General features: G+C 32.0%; 1 protein-coding gene across 5 annotated transcripts in view; it reads right to left on the reverse strand.

Moving 5' to 3' along the window:
• Window positions 1–1,892: 1,892 nt before the first annotated feature.
• Window positions 1,893–14,832, reverse strand: part of LOC148285227 (uncharacterized) — a 262,896-nt gene continuing 249,956 nt past the window's right edge. For all 5 annotated transcript variants that reach the window (XM_088228201.1, XM_088228221.1, XM_088228210.1 and 2 more), the window contains exon 5: window positions 1,893–2,670. In XM_088228201.1, the coding sequence (XP_088084327.1) occupies window positions 2,399–2,670 (272 nt within the window). In that variant the 3' untranslated portion in view covers window positions 1,893–2,398. The remainder of the gene's footprint in view (window positions 2,671–14,832) is intronic.

A 14,832-nucleotide genomic window follows, 5' to 3' on the forward strand; every position in this document is an offset into this window, starting at 1 on the left:
TATTGTAATGCTGTGGAACGTGAGTGTGAGAATCCATGATAAGTCACGTAAAAAATAAGTTAAGTCAAATAAAAAATAACCGATTTTAGATTTTCGAATAGAAGCTCAATATTTCAAAAGTTGACTACCGGGTTTCTCACGCCCCGTTTTAAAATACATAGTAAATAATCGGTGGTTCTTTTGTTAAAAGTCATTCCTGCGAATAAATCGTTAACGATATCAGAAAAGACGAAATAATCATAAAAGTTCTACATAATTATTATAGTAACAGGTCTGGTGTTTTTTTTTTACTGTTCTAAGATATTTTTTCTTGTCATGAGTTATAAGATTGGAACTGAAAGTGAGTTTTTACAATAATATATATAAATATTATTATTGTAAAAACGAATTATATTTGTAATTAAAGTTGTGTATTAAATAGTAAATAAAAAAATCACAAACCCTATTTTTTTAATACAAAACAAACCAACTCCAATAGAGCAAACTCCTTAATTGTTTTTTACACATTATTCCCCTTTCCGCATCCAGTGGTGTGTAGCGCACAGTACTGGTAAACCAAATGCATATTTCGATCATCGTTACATGAAAGTTGCCAGTCTTACGCTTTAGGTGCCAGCCAGGAACAAACAAATATTGCAGCTTTAACAAAATTTAAATGGAATATTTCACGTCTACCCTGACAGGGATCGAACCCAAGACCTCGAGAATGGTTGGCGACCGCACCAACCTTCCCACAACGACGGGGACTTATTTTCACTAGATTTCGTTATTTAGGATTTTTATCTGACGGCAGCCGTCCAGTCAAAACCACTCGTTCGAGATTATTATTATATTATAGAACTAAATTCTTTATCCGCGTGGACGCAGAAAATGATTTACATTGATTTAATACTATATTTATTAAATATTTACACGTCTAATAGTAAATACTTATCTATTCACAAATTCAGGGATTCTTTAATTAAGAATACCCATTAGATGGAGATAAAGGTAAAAAAAGAGAGTAAAAAGTAGAAAACATGAAGTAACCTGAACCGAAATTAAACAATAAAGAAATTCTACAAATTCTTTGAAGTAAAAATACACAATGAGTTGATCTTCAAATATGTCGAAGGGTAGACGTCGGCAATGTTGGCATGCACACGACGTAAGCATTACCTGTGCTTGAATTCCGAATGCCACGAATTCTATCGGTTCGCTGCCACACTTGAGTGATCCGACCTTTGACTCGCTCCTTGAATGTTAGAGGCAAAAGGAAAAAATGGAATCTAGGTTACATACCATAATAATACAACTCGAGAAGATCAGGCAGCCCTTCCACGTGGCGAAGTAAGGACGATACTATTGTATTTGTGTGTACGGTAATAATTATGATAGCCACATTATGTACAGCACGATTAGCAAAGGATCACACCGAAACATTGTTTATATTCAATACAGATAACATAGGTATGGTTCACCACGAAAATAGATTATTACATAAATACAAAGCTGAAATAAGCTATTTGCAAAGAAGGTTGCAACCCTAAATTAAGACAAAATGTATGTAAAAACATGATAAAGCACTTCTAATAAAAGGTCATTAAAAAAAATACAAAATGTGCGGTTTTAACATTTGTTGATCGTGCTATACATTACAATGTGCTATCAAACATTACTAAAACAATCAATTTATTTTTCAGTAAAAACACATAATTTTGTATGATTCAATGCCCAAATGCATTAAATGGGGATTTAACAATCAGGGAATAAACATTTTGGTATGAGGTTTAAAATATGTACATACGAATGTATAATTCTACTTTATTTTGGTGTGATGTGTGGGCTAATCTGCATCACTTTAGCGTAAGATACTTGTATAATGTGTGCAGATTATGTACGAATTTTTAATATTTTGGGATGAGACGTGGTGAAGAAATGTGTAAATCCGTACTTTTTGTTTTTAATAATAAAAATAAATATTTACGTTTCCATGATTTACCCAGATATATCAATTTTGGGGTCCATCTTCACATTCATATTAGGCGTAATGTAGGAATGTATAAATCCACATCATTTTGGCATCAAGAGACGCGATGTAAGTTTGTATAAATCCGCATTTGGGCATAATGCGTGATGTAAGTGTATGTTACTCCGAATCATTTTGGCATAGAGCGCGATGTATGTACATATATATGTAATCCACATTATTTTAGCATGAGGTGCTAGGCATGTGTAAATTTGAATCTCTTTAGCTTGATGTAGGTATTAACGTACCTTTTCATCGGCATCATTTTAGTATGATGCGTGGTGCAAGTATGCATAAATTCGGATCGTTTTAACATGGGGTGTGATGTAAAAATGTATAAATCCGCATCGTTTAAGCATGGGGCGTGATATACGAATGTATAAATCCACATCATTTTGGCATGGGGCGTGATGTAGGAATGTAGAAAGAATATATATACCTGTGCACGACGTTCGCCAGGAGGTCGTTGTGGCGCAGGCGGTAGTCGGGTGGCACGCGGTCGTAGTTGACAGTGAGCGTGCCCGCGCGCACGCATCGCTCGTACTCGGCGGCGGGGTGCGCACGGAACTCGCGCGCGAACACGTCCAGGATGCGCTCCCCCACCCAGCGACCCTTGGTGAACGTCGTGAACGTGAAGTAGTAAGGGTACACCTTCCGGAGACCTGAAACAGAGAAACAATACCACTTCAATACTGGATACTACGACTTCATAAGAGTAACGAGTTGATGGTTGGCCTTTTGATTCCCCCAATTTAAATACTAACATAAATCTGGGCCCCCGATCACAGTGAGAAGTTACCAGAGTTATCAACAATTGCGTCTAAAGTAAAATCGAATTTACTATATAAAGTATGAAAATTTTAAATATCTTCGTTGGTAATCTATAAATGAACGTGTATTTAATTATTAATATTAAAAAATCGATTAGACTTTATAGACAATTGAAGATTCCCCCAATTTGAATACTAACATAAATCTGGGCCCCCAATCACAGTGAGAAGTTACCAGAGTTATCAACAATTGCGTCTAAAGTAAAATCGAATTTACTATATAAAGTATGAAAATTTTAAATATCTTCGTTGGTAATCTATAAATGAACGTGTATTTAATTATTGATATTAAAAATTCGATTAGACTTTATAGACAATTGAAGATACTCTGTTAACGTTCAACATTATAATACGGACCATGAAAGTTAATGCTAGAAGTTTTTATTTCAACAAAGTTAATTGTTCAGAACAGACGGTTTTTCGTTTCTGTAACTAGTTTTTATATACAGTAACTAAAGTACACATAGGCATTTCTTTCAATAGTAAAAGAGGTTTTTTTTTACCTATCTACGAGAACCAATGAACTTTTTACATGAAACATTTCAATACCTTTAGAGATAATGTCAACATAGACATTTCTCGCTATAAAATACACATGCAGACATTTTTGTAACACGTGACGAACTTATATTTTTACAAAAAAAATCAGGAAGCGACTGACTTACAGCTCGAAATATTATTTTTTTGTAGTACTTTTTGATGCCTTAATTATTTTGCTTAAAATCTGACATAGGCTGTTCTAGCATTAAACTCCAGAAATATACACATATGTACATATTTTATAAACGAAAGTAGCACTATTATTGACCTTGCTTACATATACATATTATGGTTTAATTGACTTTTAAAATCAATACATTTTCTCTATTGAATTGATAATTTACTTAAAAAACAGTATTTTTTGTTTAAAATATTTTGAATACGGCCGAATGTCAATATGACTGGGGGTGGAATCCAGCTATCTCTACAAATATTTGGACGTACTCAAAATATGCAAATATTCATCGGATTATGGTCCCGTGGCTAGTGTTGCGGACTCACGGATGAGAGGTCCGAGGTTCAAACCCCACTTTACCCCAACTTGATTTATATTTTCTACTAGTGACTTATTTACAACTCGTTGAAAATGCCCACCAAAATTGAAATATTTGGGTAAATTATAAGAACGCTGATATTTCTTTAAAAATGATAAAAATAAAATATATAAATAAACTAACAAAAAAATATCCCATAGAGTCCAAAAACACGTATTACGTACATACCTACATATTTACGGAGATAATTTGAGAGGAAAAATATTATTATCTCTTTTAAGGTAACGCAGAATACCTGGATAATTGAGTAAATATCTCAAGATAATTTCTGAACGTCCCTGGAAAACCTTGAAAGTCAACCGAGTGGCAAATCAAAGGTTTTTCGTAATAAGGATAAGAGAATTTCGTTTTACAAAAACCAGGTTCATCTTGAAGTACTCTTACAAATTTAGTTCCGCCATAATTAAGGTGAAAAAAATATTCTGATAAACTCACATAATAGCAATTCAAGTGAATAGACGGATCAAGATGATTTTATCAATCGTATATTATAATGACTTGATACTTGGGAGTTCACAAAACTGAGGACGGAAGCAAGCACAAAGAGCTCGCAACCCGCCTAGGAATTGAACGTAGTTATGCAGAAAGCAGCCAGTCAACAATTTTGAAAAAACGATATATTGGTGTTATAGAGTGCAACAAGGTCAATTCTAAGTGCTGCTAAAAACATCCAGGCCGCTTTCATACAAAAAACTGTAATAATTACCCTTTGAAATTAGTGCTGATCACAAAAATGGCATTTCTCAATTTGCAAAAAACACCTACAGCACTAGAAAAATCTTACGGTACATTAAATGTTATTAAAACTGGTAAATAAGTTATTAAATTCTTGTTAACAATATTAAAAAAAAAAACGAATGTATTCATTGTTTATCATTTGTCTATGTCAAAAACATTCCAACTTTGTGATTATTCACTATTTTTACAAATGTGCTATTATCTGAGTTTCACTTTTCTATGGCTGGCTGCTTTCTGTATAACTACGTTCAATTGCTGGAGTAACTTTTAACATGACGCGTGTTGTCTGGAAATATAGTCTATACTCGGTCAAAACGAAATGCCGATTATTTGACTCTAGTATAATGCCAGTGGCCTTATGCTGTAACTAATTCGATTAGTAAATTTAATCGTATCGTATGAGAGGGAATGAAATAAATATTATTTTGATTGCGTTAGAATGATATGGATTTATGACGAACGAACGACTTACAAAACGAAATTGTGACAGATAAGCTTGCAGTACTCCGGTATGGATGCGGATCTTGGCACCTTACCGAAGCTCAGAACACCAAACACCTGAGTTTTGAAAGTAAGTGCTTGAGGATAATATAAGGCATAAGATGGATCGATTTTATAACTAACATTGAAGTCCGAGAACGGACGCAGCAGCGTCTTATAACGAGCGTATTGAGAATGTGGCGGCGGACCTGGCTCGGACACGTGCTACGCATGTCTCAGAAGAACCTAAACCCAAGTTGCCTCTTCTTAAAACCTGCGGGCTCACGCCATCCTAGGCCTCAATTATGAACCCTATATTCATCTGTATAAATCGAGACGGTATACTTAACTTCTGTACTATCTGTACCTACCTCGGTATGTTCTACCTACTTACTATATCGACATCATATGATCGATACAAACCAACGAATGACCGCAAAAATTAGTCCGCGTTCCTTACTTCATTAACATTTAAAATAGTTCTCATTTAGATTTTAAATAGGCTTCTGTGATAGAAAATGCCCACTTCAAAGCGATTATAAACTCCAATAAATCCCAATTCAAGCAAAAATGGTCGCCTAAACATGATTTGACCATTGCCAAGACGATATGCTTAACGATCGTCTGTATTTATCTACTGAGGTAGTATTGAGCGATAACAAGGCCAATTCTCGATACGTTCTCTCAGAAAGATAGTAAAACAGATGGAAAAAATATAACAACTAAATTATTTTTTTACAGTGTCAACTTTCAAACGCCTAGATACTATTATATGTTAATAGGGCAGAATCTAGCAACATTGTTTCTTGCATCTAGGCGCTCGTTTTCTAATCTGACAGTTATGTCAGAATTTGATTCGACTACCAAATTGAATTATTTCAATTTCATATTTTTAATAGACTTAAAAAAAAAGTGCTAACCTCAAAACGATTAAAAATTTTAATAAATCGTTATTAAAGAAAAAAATGCTAGGTGGATTTTTTTGTCACTTTTAATGCGTAGATAAACGTATCGAGGGGTTCTAAACTCTTCGGTACAAATTGATGTACTTGCATCAAAACTTGATGGTAGTCGGTAGTGTATCTTCGTAGTCGGTCGGGAAAATTTTATCTTCAACTATGACGTCATACTGAAGCTATGTCTTTTTAGTGCGTATATATGTGTACCGTGACGTACGCTTCCCTTTGTTTCAAATCGATGTACCTACCCAAAACTTGAATGTTTGGGGGGGGGGGGGGTTGGTAGGGTCGATCTTCGTAATTGCTAGAAAGAATTTATCTTCAACTATACCGTCAAGGTGAAGGTATGACGTCTTTATCTTCCCATTATAATCTTTATTCGGCGGAACTAAGGGACGCGGGATTGACGTGGGAGGAGGCGAGAGTGCTGGCTGGCGATAAGGTCTCCCGGAGGCATCTGCTGCTGTCCACATGCTCAACTTAGGAGAGGATGTGGAAAAGAAGAAGAAGATATTACAATTATTATGAACTCATAATGATTTTACTTTTCAATACAAATATGAGTTGTTTTCGAATAATAAACTTAAGCAAAAATACTCAATCTAAATAGTGCGCTCAAATGTTTGTTTTACTAGTCTAAGAAGTACTATATAACAACTCGAAAGTATTTTCAGTCGTTTCCGAATCGGTAGAATCTCATCAACATTTTTAATGCAGTAAGAACTTTTACTTCATCTTACTTTTTAAAACACCTTAGAAAACAAAAAAATATAAAATTGATGAAATATAAATGCTTAAACATAGGCAGAGTATCAATATTACATAATAAATAAATGATCAGGTCAATATTACACAAGCAAACTGTGTTAATCCCCATACTTGCAAAATTTGGTTTTAAAAATGTTTTTATTTATTTATTTATATACACGGCACGCAGAAATACATATTCAATAGAATATGAACACTTCAATAAAATGTGAAAGAGAAAAAAAATATAATGTTACATAAATGCTGTAACACAGCAGTTCCATTCAAAAAACATAATTAGATACAGATTTTAATGATAAAATAAATAATTTAAACAATGTGTGCATATAAAATTTAAATAAATAAAATAAAAGGTTTTTTTCATTTCAAAGAGGTACAAAATATAAATACATTAAATACAAAGAACAATAAAATTATTTTGTATCTCAAAAAAAAAGTAATAATAATATCAATTAAAATAATAAGAAAAATTAAGTATACACGTAAATATGGTACACAACAAATAGTACCCATACAAAAGTAAAATATAGAAAGCACAATTATATAAAAAAAGTTATAATTACCGTTCACTATCTTTAAAATGATTAAGTAGAATTAATTTTTTGATATCTGTTTCAATATTTGAAGTAATCTAATATTTTTTTTTTAATAGATGTGAGTTATTCAGTAGTTTCAAATTAACTTTAGTAATCAAATGAAAGATCAGTTTATGCACACGAAAAAAGCGTTTTTTTTTCTTAAGATTATAATTTTTTTATCTTAAATAATTAACTTAAGGATTGTACATTGTTTATTAGTCAAAACGATATTATCTCACGAAGAGAGATTCCGCGATTGATTCCAGGTAAAATGACAATACTTGGCACAGGCCTGTCATGATCGCTCTTGCTCTGCTGTGTTGTAAAAAGCGGAACATTTCAGATTCCAAAACAATCATGTACAGGTATATAAAACAAAGTAATGATTATGTTTTAGTTCATTGATCGTGTCAATTCACAAAAGCAAACATCGCAACAGTAAACAATAAATTAAAAATAACCTTTGTGATGCAGATAAAATTTGTGTTAAAGGTCGAACGTGACAAAAAGAGGTCGTTTTGTAAAGATAACGGATAACAATCGTGGACAACCGATTTGTTTAGCCATCCCACGAGAATAGAAACACACCTTTTCAGTCCGTTTCCAGCCCTTTAGCGAAGCACCTTTTTTCTAAAAAGGGTTGTAAATAATTGTCCAGTTTTCCTACAATTCACATTCGCCGCGTGCATAATACTGAAAACACGGAAAATGTTCTTAATGTCAAACTAAATACGAATATGTCTAGCACGCTTGGCGCCTCTGAAAACTAACAAAGCGCTTACAAAAATACCGAGCAAAATGTCTCATATTTTATGAACTCACAAAATATTTTATGTAAATAGGGTAAGTGTTAGTGATGGCTTGATTAGCATTAGCATTAGCATTATCGATTCACAATAATTCAAGAATAAATGTAGCAGTCGCTTAAATTAATTGCTAAGTTTCATGAAATTAGATTTTTTATTTGATCTCTCATGAAAAATCCAAATGTATTTACACCAATTTTATAAAATCCACCAACAATTTGATTAAAAGTGCACGTATTCCACTTATAAGAATTGATGTGTTATTTATACTGATCTGTCTTTCTTGTTTTTTTTTTATTTTATTTTTTATTTTATTTATAAATCATATAAAATAAAGTATTTTACAAGTATAATACGTTGAGTTACATTCCCAGGAGTTACAACAACTCAATTCGGGACATAAATAATATTAGCATTTAGAAAATAACACATATTGAGAACAACAAAGAAACAAAGCAAGTTTAGCACCTTGGTAACTAAATATAGCACAACAATATAAAATAATTTTATCGGTAGTCCATATCTCTTAGAGAACATTTCAATAAATTGTCTCATTAAATCAACACAACAGGTAATTTTTTTATAATCCATTGCTCAAAAAAATATGCCGAAAACTTATTCATCGTAGCTACCCATACTCCATACTCAACCTTCTTGCAGTGGTCTTTTGTTTACTTTCATACTTTTTTCTTAGTAGGGTAAACATGTTCCACCATTATATTTGTGGAAAACTTTTATTATCATTTATTTCTTTATTTTTTACATTTATAAATTTATTGCATAAATAAGTACATATTCAATACCAGGAATCTGACAAAATGAATACGGAGCGTCCTCTGGTTGGGATAGTCTTCATCTAACATGGCTGAGCCTGTTCTAAGATGGAGTATTTTTGTATTTTAAAGTATAAATATTTCTATACTAATACAAAAATAACAGAAAAAAACTAAAACTACTAAATTACAAATGCATAGCTAATCAAACGTAAGAACTAAATAATAATTTTTATATAAATATAAAGTATACACCTATATGTGCTAAAGATACATAATATTACTAAAACCTAAATAATATAGTAAAATAAACAGTAAAAAAACAATTATAAAGTAATGTAACACATAAGTATATAAATAACATGTGTACTAATTATGAAAAGTAATCGTTTCTCAATCTACATGTATTTTCCAAAATAAAACTCTCGCTACACTATTTATACGTGCAGTTATTTTTATTTTAAAATTTGATTTAAATTTTGAGTCCTTTATATTTGGCATAATATCATTAAATATTTTTGGAGCGATTACATTATATTGCTTTTACCGAAGAAGGTTGATACAAGCTGGACAATACAGTTCAATTGTGAGTTATAGTTTGTTGAGTTCGTTTGACCTCACTTAATTTATCATAAAATTTAAGCAGTAGTCACCTCATAAACAACTGTCTTACATACAATATCTTAAACTCAGAGAAAAATCTTCTGTTGGATACCTCAAGGGTATTTTAAGGATTTTTTGTACTATTTTTGTACTATTTTCACAGGTTCAAGGATTGAACGAGAGCAACCTCCCCAAGTTTAATTGCAATACGATTGTTTGCATTGGCAAAAAGCAAAGTAAATTTGTCTCGTAAGTAATTGGATGTAAGGACTATTTTTTTGATATATTTATCAATATAATCTCTTTTTAAGTTTTTCATAAGAAAAAAATTTAAAAAGTAAACCTGGGCAAACACAAAATAAGGTAGTGCTGATTTTAATTGAAAGCACAACTGAAAAAAAAAGAAATATTCTGAATACCTGAAAGATTTTTTTCCATAAGTCCACTATATAAAAATAGAAATCTTACCTAAATTTACATAAAAACATTATGAAACTCCTTAAATTAGCACGTTTAAATTAAATGGTTGCAAAAATATTTTTTTTTAATTTCTAAAATATTTTGTATTGACGAAATAACAATACTGGCTACATCAAAAATTAATTTTACCAGTCCATACGATTTTAGCATTTTAGCGCAGTTATAGCAGTTTCTGTTGCGAAACGAATAAAAAATTGATTGCTGACAAATTAAATAAAAATAGCAATAATTACCGAAACAAGCAGAGTATGCTCTGACAAACAAACGGTCATAATTGTAACGATGCAATGTGATGTATGCCCCGTGAAACAGTTTAATACTGTCGTGCTCAGTGGCCATACAAAACGGTTCAACGCGCTAAAATGACAGCCACAGCTGATGCAATGGAAGCTAACTTTGGAATAAATAGTAAACATGCAGCGGAATGTAAATGAGCAAACATTTTACTGGAATTAATAATTTCTAAACGGCTTATTTTATTATTACGTGACTTGGATGTTTTTAGTTATTTATATAAACGAAACTACAATTCTGCGCTTTGCGGGTGAAAGCTCCGAGTCTTGATTTGGCATACATGTAACACAATGACACGGGAAAAAATATTCACCTTTTTTGTTCATTTCTAATTTATAATGAAAAATTAAAACGATATTTGAACCATTGCAGGTGAAGTAAACTGATGGACAAAAAGGTTTTTTGGATTATACTGATAACATAAATTTAATGAAAAATACGCAATTACCTGTAAAAAATATTAGTTCAGTTCATCTAAAATGGCCTTATCAATAATCAGGTTAAAACAAAATAATAAATATCTTGTAGTTTTTCACAGGGTTGATTTAAAAGGTTTCACTTAAATCAACCCCGTAGAAAACTACATGCACGAAATTGTATAACATTGTTGAAAGAATGAAAATAAATATAGTTATCATCATCATTTTTTTATCCGCACGCAGTGGTGCTTAGGGCACAGCTTTGGCTCCCCAACTGCAGCGTGCCTCGATCATTTTTGTTTGATTTATTAATTTATTTTTTTTTAAAATTATTAATTTTTACGCCCATAAGACTTTTACATACACAAGAGTTATATGAAACACGAGTATTTAAACAACATAAAATTTTAAAAATACAGTATAAAGAAATCAAAAGATAGAATAGTGTTCAGAAATATAGTTGGTATAGACAAATATAAAGAAGCTGTAAAAGAGAAAACATTGTGCAGGTTATTGAATAATTTTATTCAGATAAAAAAAAAGCATATGTCACACAAAGAAATACAGCTTAAAGCTTTAAAGCAGCCAGTTTAATAATATTAAATAACAATTTCCAAATATTGTTACACGAAAGGTAAGGTGATTATTCTTGTGCTTCAGGTGCGAGTCCAGGTACAAAGTAATATTGCAGTGTAGAATAAATAACCTTTGAAATAAAATATTTCACGTGTGCCTTTCCGGGAATCGATTCCAGAACCTCAAGCATAGTAGGCGAACGCGCATACCACTACACTACGAGGTGGAATTATTTTCACTCGATTAACCGTTTCAAGTTTTGTACCCGAGATAGGCTGAGTCGAAGTCGAGTTGAAAAAAGTCGCCCAGAAAAGTGTTTTTATTTCACACATAGCTGTATTATTTATCCGCCTGGACACAGAAATATGTAAAAGAGGGTGTTAAATATACCACCAAAATATAATGAATACTAATTAAACGTATATTTTTTATCAAGACAAAAGCAATTTCATCACGAGAATAAAATTAGTTTTTTTTGCAATAATTTTAAAGACACAATATTTTTCAAAATCGTGAAGTTAAGTACACTTGGTTTCAGTAAACAACGAAGCTTTTATTGCAAACCATTAAATATTTCAAAAAGAAAACAAGAAGCAGTAAAATTTTAATAAAAATAATATGTATAATAAGAATAAATTATTTAGAAAATATCGTAAATAAAAAAAAAAAAACGAATAAGTGTATCGACAATAATTTATGTCAAAATGGCTGTTTCAAAAGTGTTTATGGTGACTGAAGATAGCGCTGCATAGATGTGTAAATAATTAAATTATTAATAAGCCGATTATCCTCTCCAGAGCTGCTGCATCGGATTAAAAATATAATCAACATTGACTCTATGCATCATACGGGCAGCAGATAATTCAAAATTAATTCCAAACAAAATCCCCACACAACGGACTTAACTGACAAAACGATAAAGCTTAATGGGAATATGGGATGCCACAATGTGGCTGGATTAGTAGTGTTGACGTCAGATATACCACTATTCATTCGGTGGCCATGATCAGAATTATAATAGTCGTGTTTGACTGATAATTAAAGGTATTATCAACGAAAATAAATGCATAATAACCATCACTGAAAGCTACCGCTAAATAAAGAGATAATGGAAATATGATATTAAATTATTATTTGCATCTATTCCTTATGTACGAAATCTTGCTAAATGTATGGACCGGTTTGGAAATTATGTATTTTTAATATAACATATACATTACAAACGTACATATAATAAAAAAGAAAAAAAATACACGAAAGAGACTCATGTCAAAGCAGTAGGAGAATCCTGCTCCGGAAAACCGCTTCGGATACATGGAACAGATCAATATCCAGAGCGATGTTGTCCAGCATAGCGGTAGCCCTTCCAACAGGCATAACCATAGGCAGGTTGATCCTGAATATCGGAATATAAAACAATCTATGCTGACGCTGACTTTCCGTAAAATATACTACCAGGTATTCGAAACACTCTACCCTTTCGAACAAAGTAAGGGGATCATCAAGAGACGAAGTGATGGGCAGGTTTCTGCAATATTGATGTTTAAACCCTTGCATGCGGAGTACCTGTTTGGCCTATCTATAATGACTTGAAGTCCTCTGACTGAATCGTCAATTATAACCGCATCATTGGGAGGATAAGATGGCGGATGATAAATCCTCGTTCTAGTAGAATTGACTTCCTCAGGATGAAGTCCATGAGGCTTATAAAAAGGAACGGTGCAAGGACGCAATCTTGACGAACTCCGGTGGTGAATCAAAAATAAATCTTCATCATTCCCTTTCCGCACCTAATAGTGCATAGGGCACTGCATTGGTACACCAATCGCAGCGTATCTTGATCATTTTTGTTACATGAAGGTATAGTGATCAGTCTTACGCTGTAGGCACCGGTCTAGAGACTGTAAAATATTCTAATGAAAAACACCATTTTGAATAAAAAAAATTATCAATCATGTCGGGAATCGAACTTGAGACCTCTTTCATGGTAGGCAAATGCGCTGACCATTACGCCACGAGGCCGACAACCAATAATACATACGAGAATAAATTATTATAATATCCATATAAAATTATTTTTAAGGACTGTTATGATAAAAAAAACATTGACATGGGTACTTGATTGCTCGATTCATTTTTATTATTGACTTTAACATAAGAAATTGTGAATCAAAAAGTGTAGTATTTAAAAAATATTACTTTAATCTTTTTGACAGCGATAGTTATCGGAAAAATTTCTAGAATAAATATTGTGTCTTGTGTTTCTAATATTTTTTATTCCACCTGTTTTCGATTGTATAAACTGATATTATGTATTTTCACAAAAATGTTTTCTTTTTATGTAAGGTCCCCAATGAGTTTTATGCTCCCGGGAGTATAATATCTTGTACTGGTTATATATGTTTTATTAATAAAATATCACTTAATATTAAAAAGAAGGTACTCGTACAATCCCATTTAACTTTTTTCGAAAATTAAAATTATTTACATCGATCAAATATTTTTTGGGAAAATGGTACCCTATTAAAAAAGTTTGTCTGATTCGATGCGAATAGAGACCTATTTAATTAATAAAATTATGAATATAAAATAACATGAATCACACGGAGAGAAGAAATTGTTTAGAAAAAAATAAAACATGTATGTAGAGACGAAAAATATTATAGGCGAATTCTAGATTTTGGATGAAAATGTATGATGAATCTCACCCACATGATAAAGGTTTAAGCTCTTTTACTTCACAAAAGTTAACAGATGGAAGAGTTGAAAAATTGTGGATGTTTAAACATAGGCAGAATGGTAAATAAATGTAAAGTGGTCACTTAAACCAGCCAGTGATAGTTCATACGCCCTGTAAATGCTTGAAATCCATATTCTCTTCTCAAAGATGTTTTCCTTCACCATTGCCATAAATTTAGATAAATGATTGTATTTAAGTATGGTTTGTAAATATTAATCATATGCAAAAACAAAAATAAGAAAGAAAATTTAAATGATTTAAATTAATTTTGGTTATATTTAGGGTTCAAAATTTATGAGTACATGATCACACACTGCGGATCTGAAATATAGCAATTAGAAAGGAAGTGTTTTCCGTTGTTTATATTTATTAAATACCGTATTTTTTGCTAATTTGCACCACGCTAAACCACCAAATATTGAAATCAATAGGTGTTATTATTATTGTATTAATGCGTGAGATGTAAATTTTGATCGGGTTGTGGTCCTGTGGCTGTGTCTCGGACTCACGGACCAAAAGTCCGTGGTTCGAATCCAACTCTACCCCAACTTGATTCCCATTTTCTAATAGTGAGTTATTTACAACTCGTTGAAAATGGCCCTCAAATTGAGTATTTGGGTAAATCATACATACACAAATATTTATTTGTTAAAAAAAAAAGTGGAAAAAATAGGAAGTTAGTTTAT

This window comes from Micrasema longulum, unplaced genomic scaffold, assembly GCF_059751315.1.
Source record: "Micrasema longulum isolate JH-2025_06_02 unplaced genomic scaffold, ASM5975131v1 h1tg000045l, whole genome shotgun sequence".
Taxonomy (NCBI): Eukaryota; Metazoa; Arthropoda; class Insecta; order Trichoptera; family Brachycentridae; genus Micrasema; species Micrasema longulum.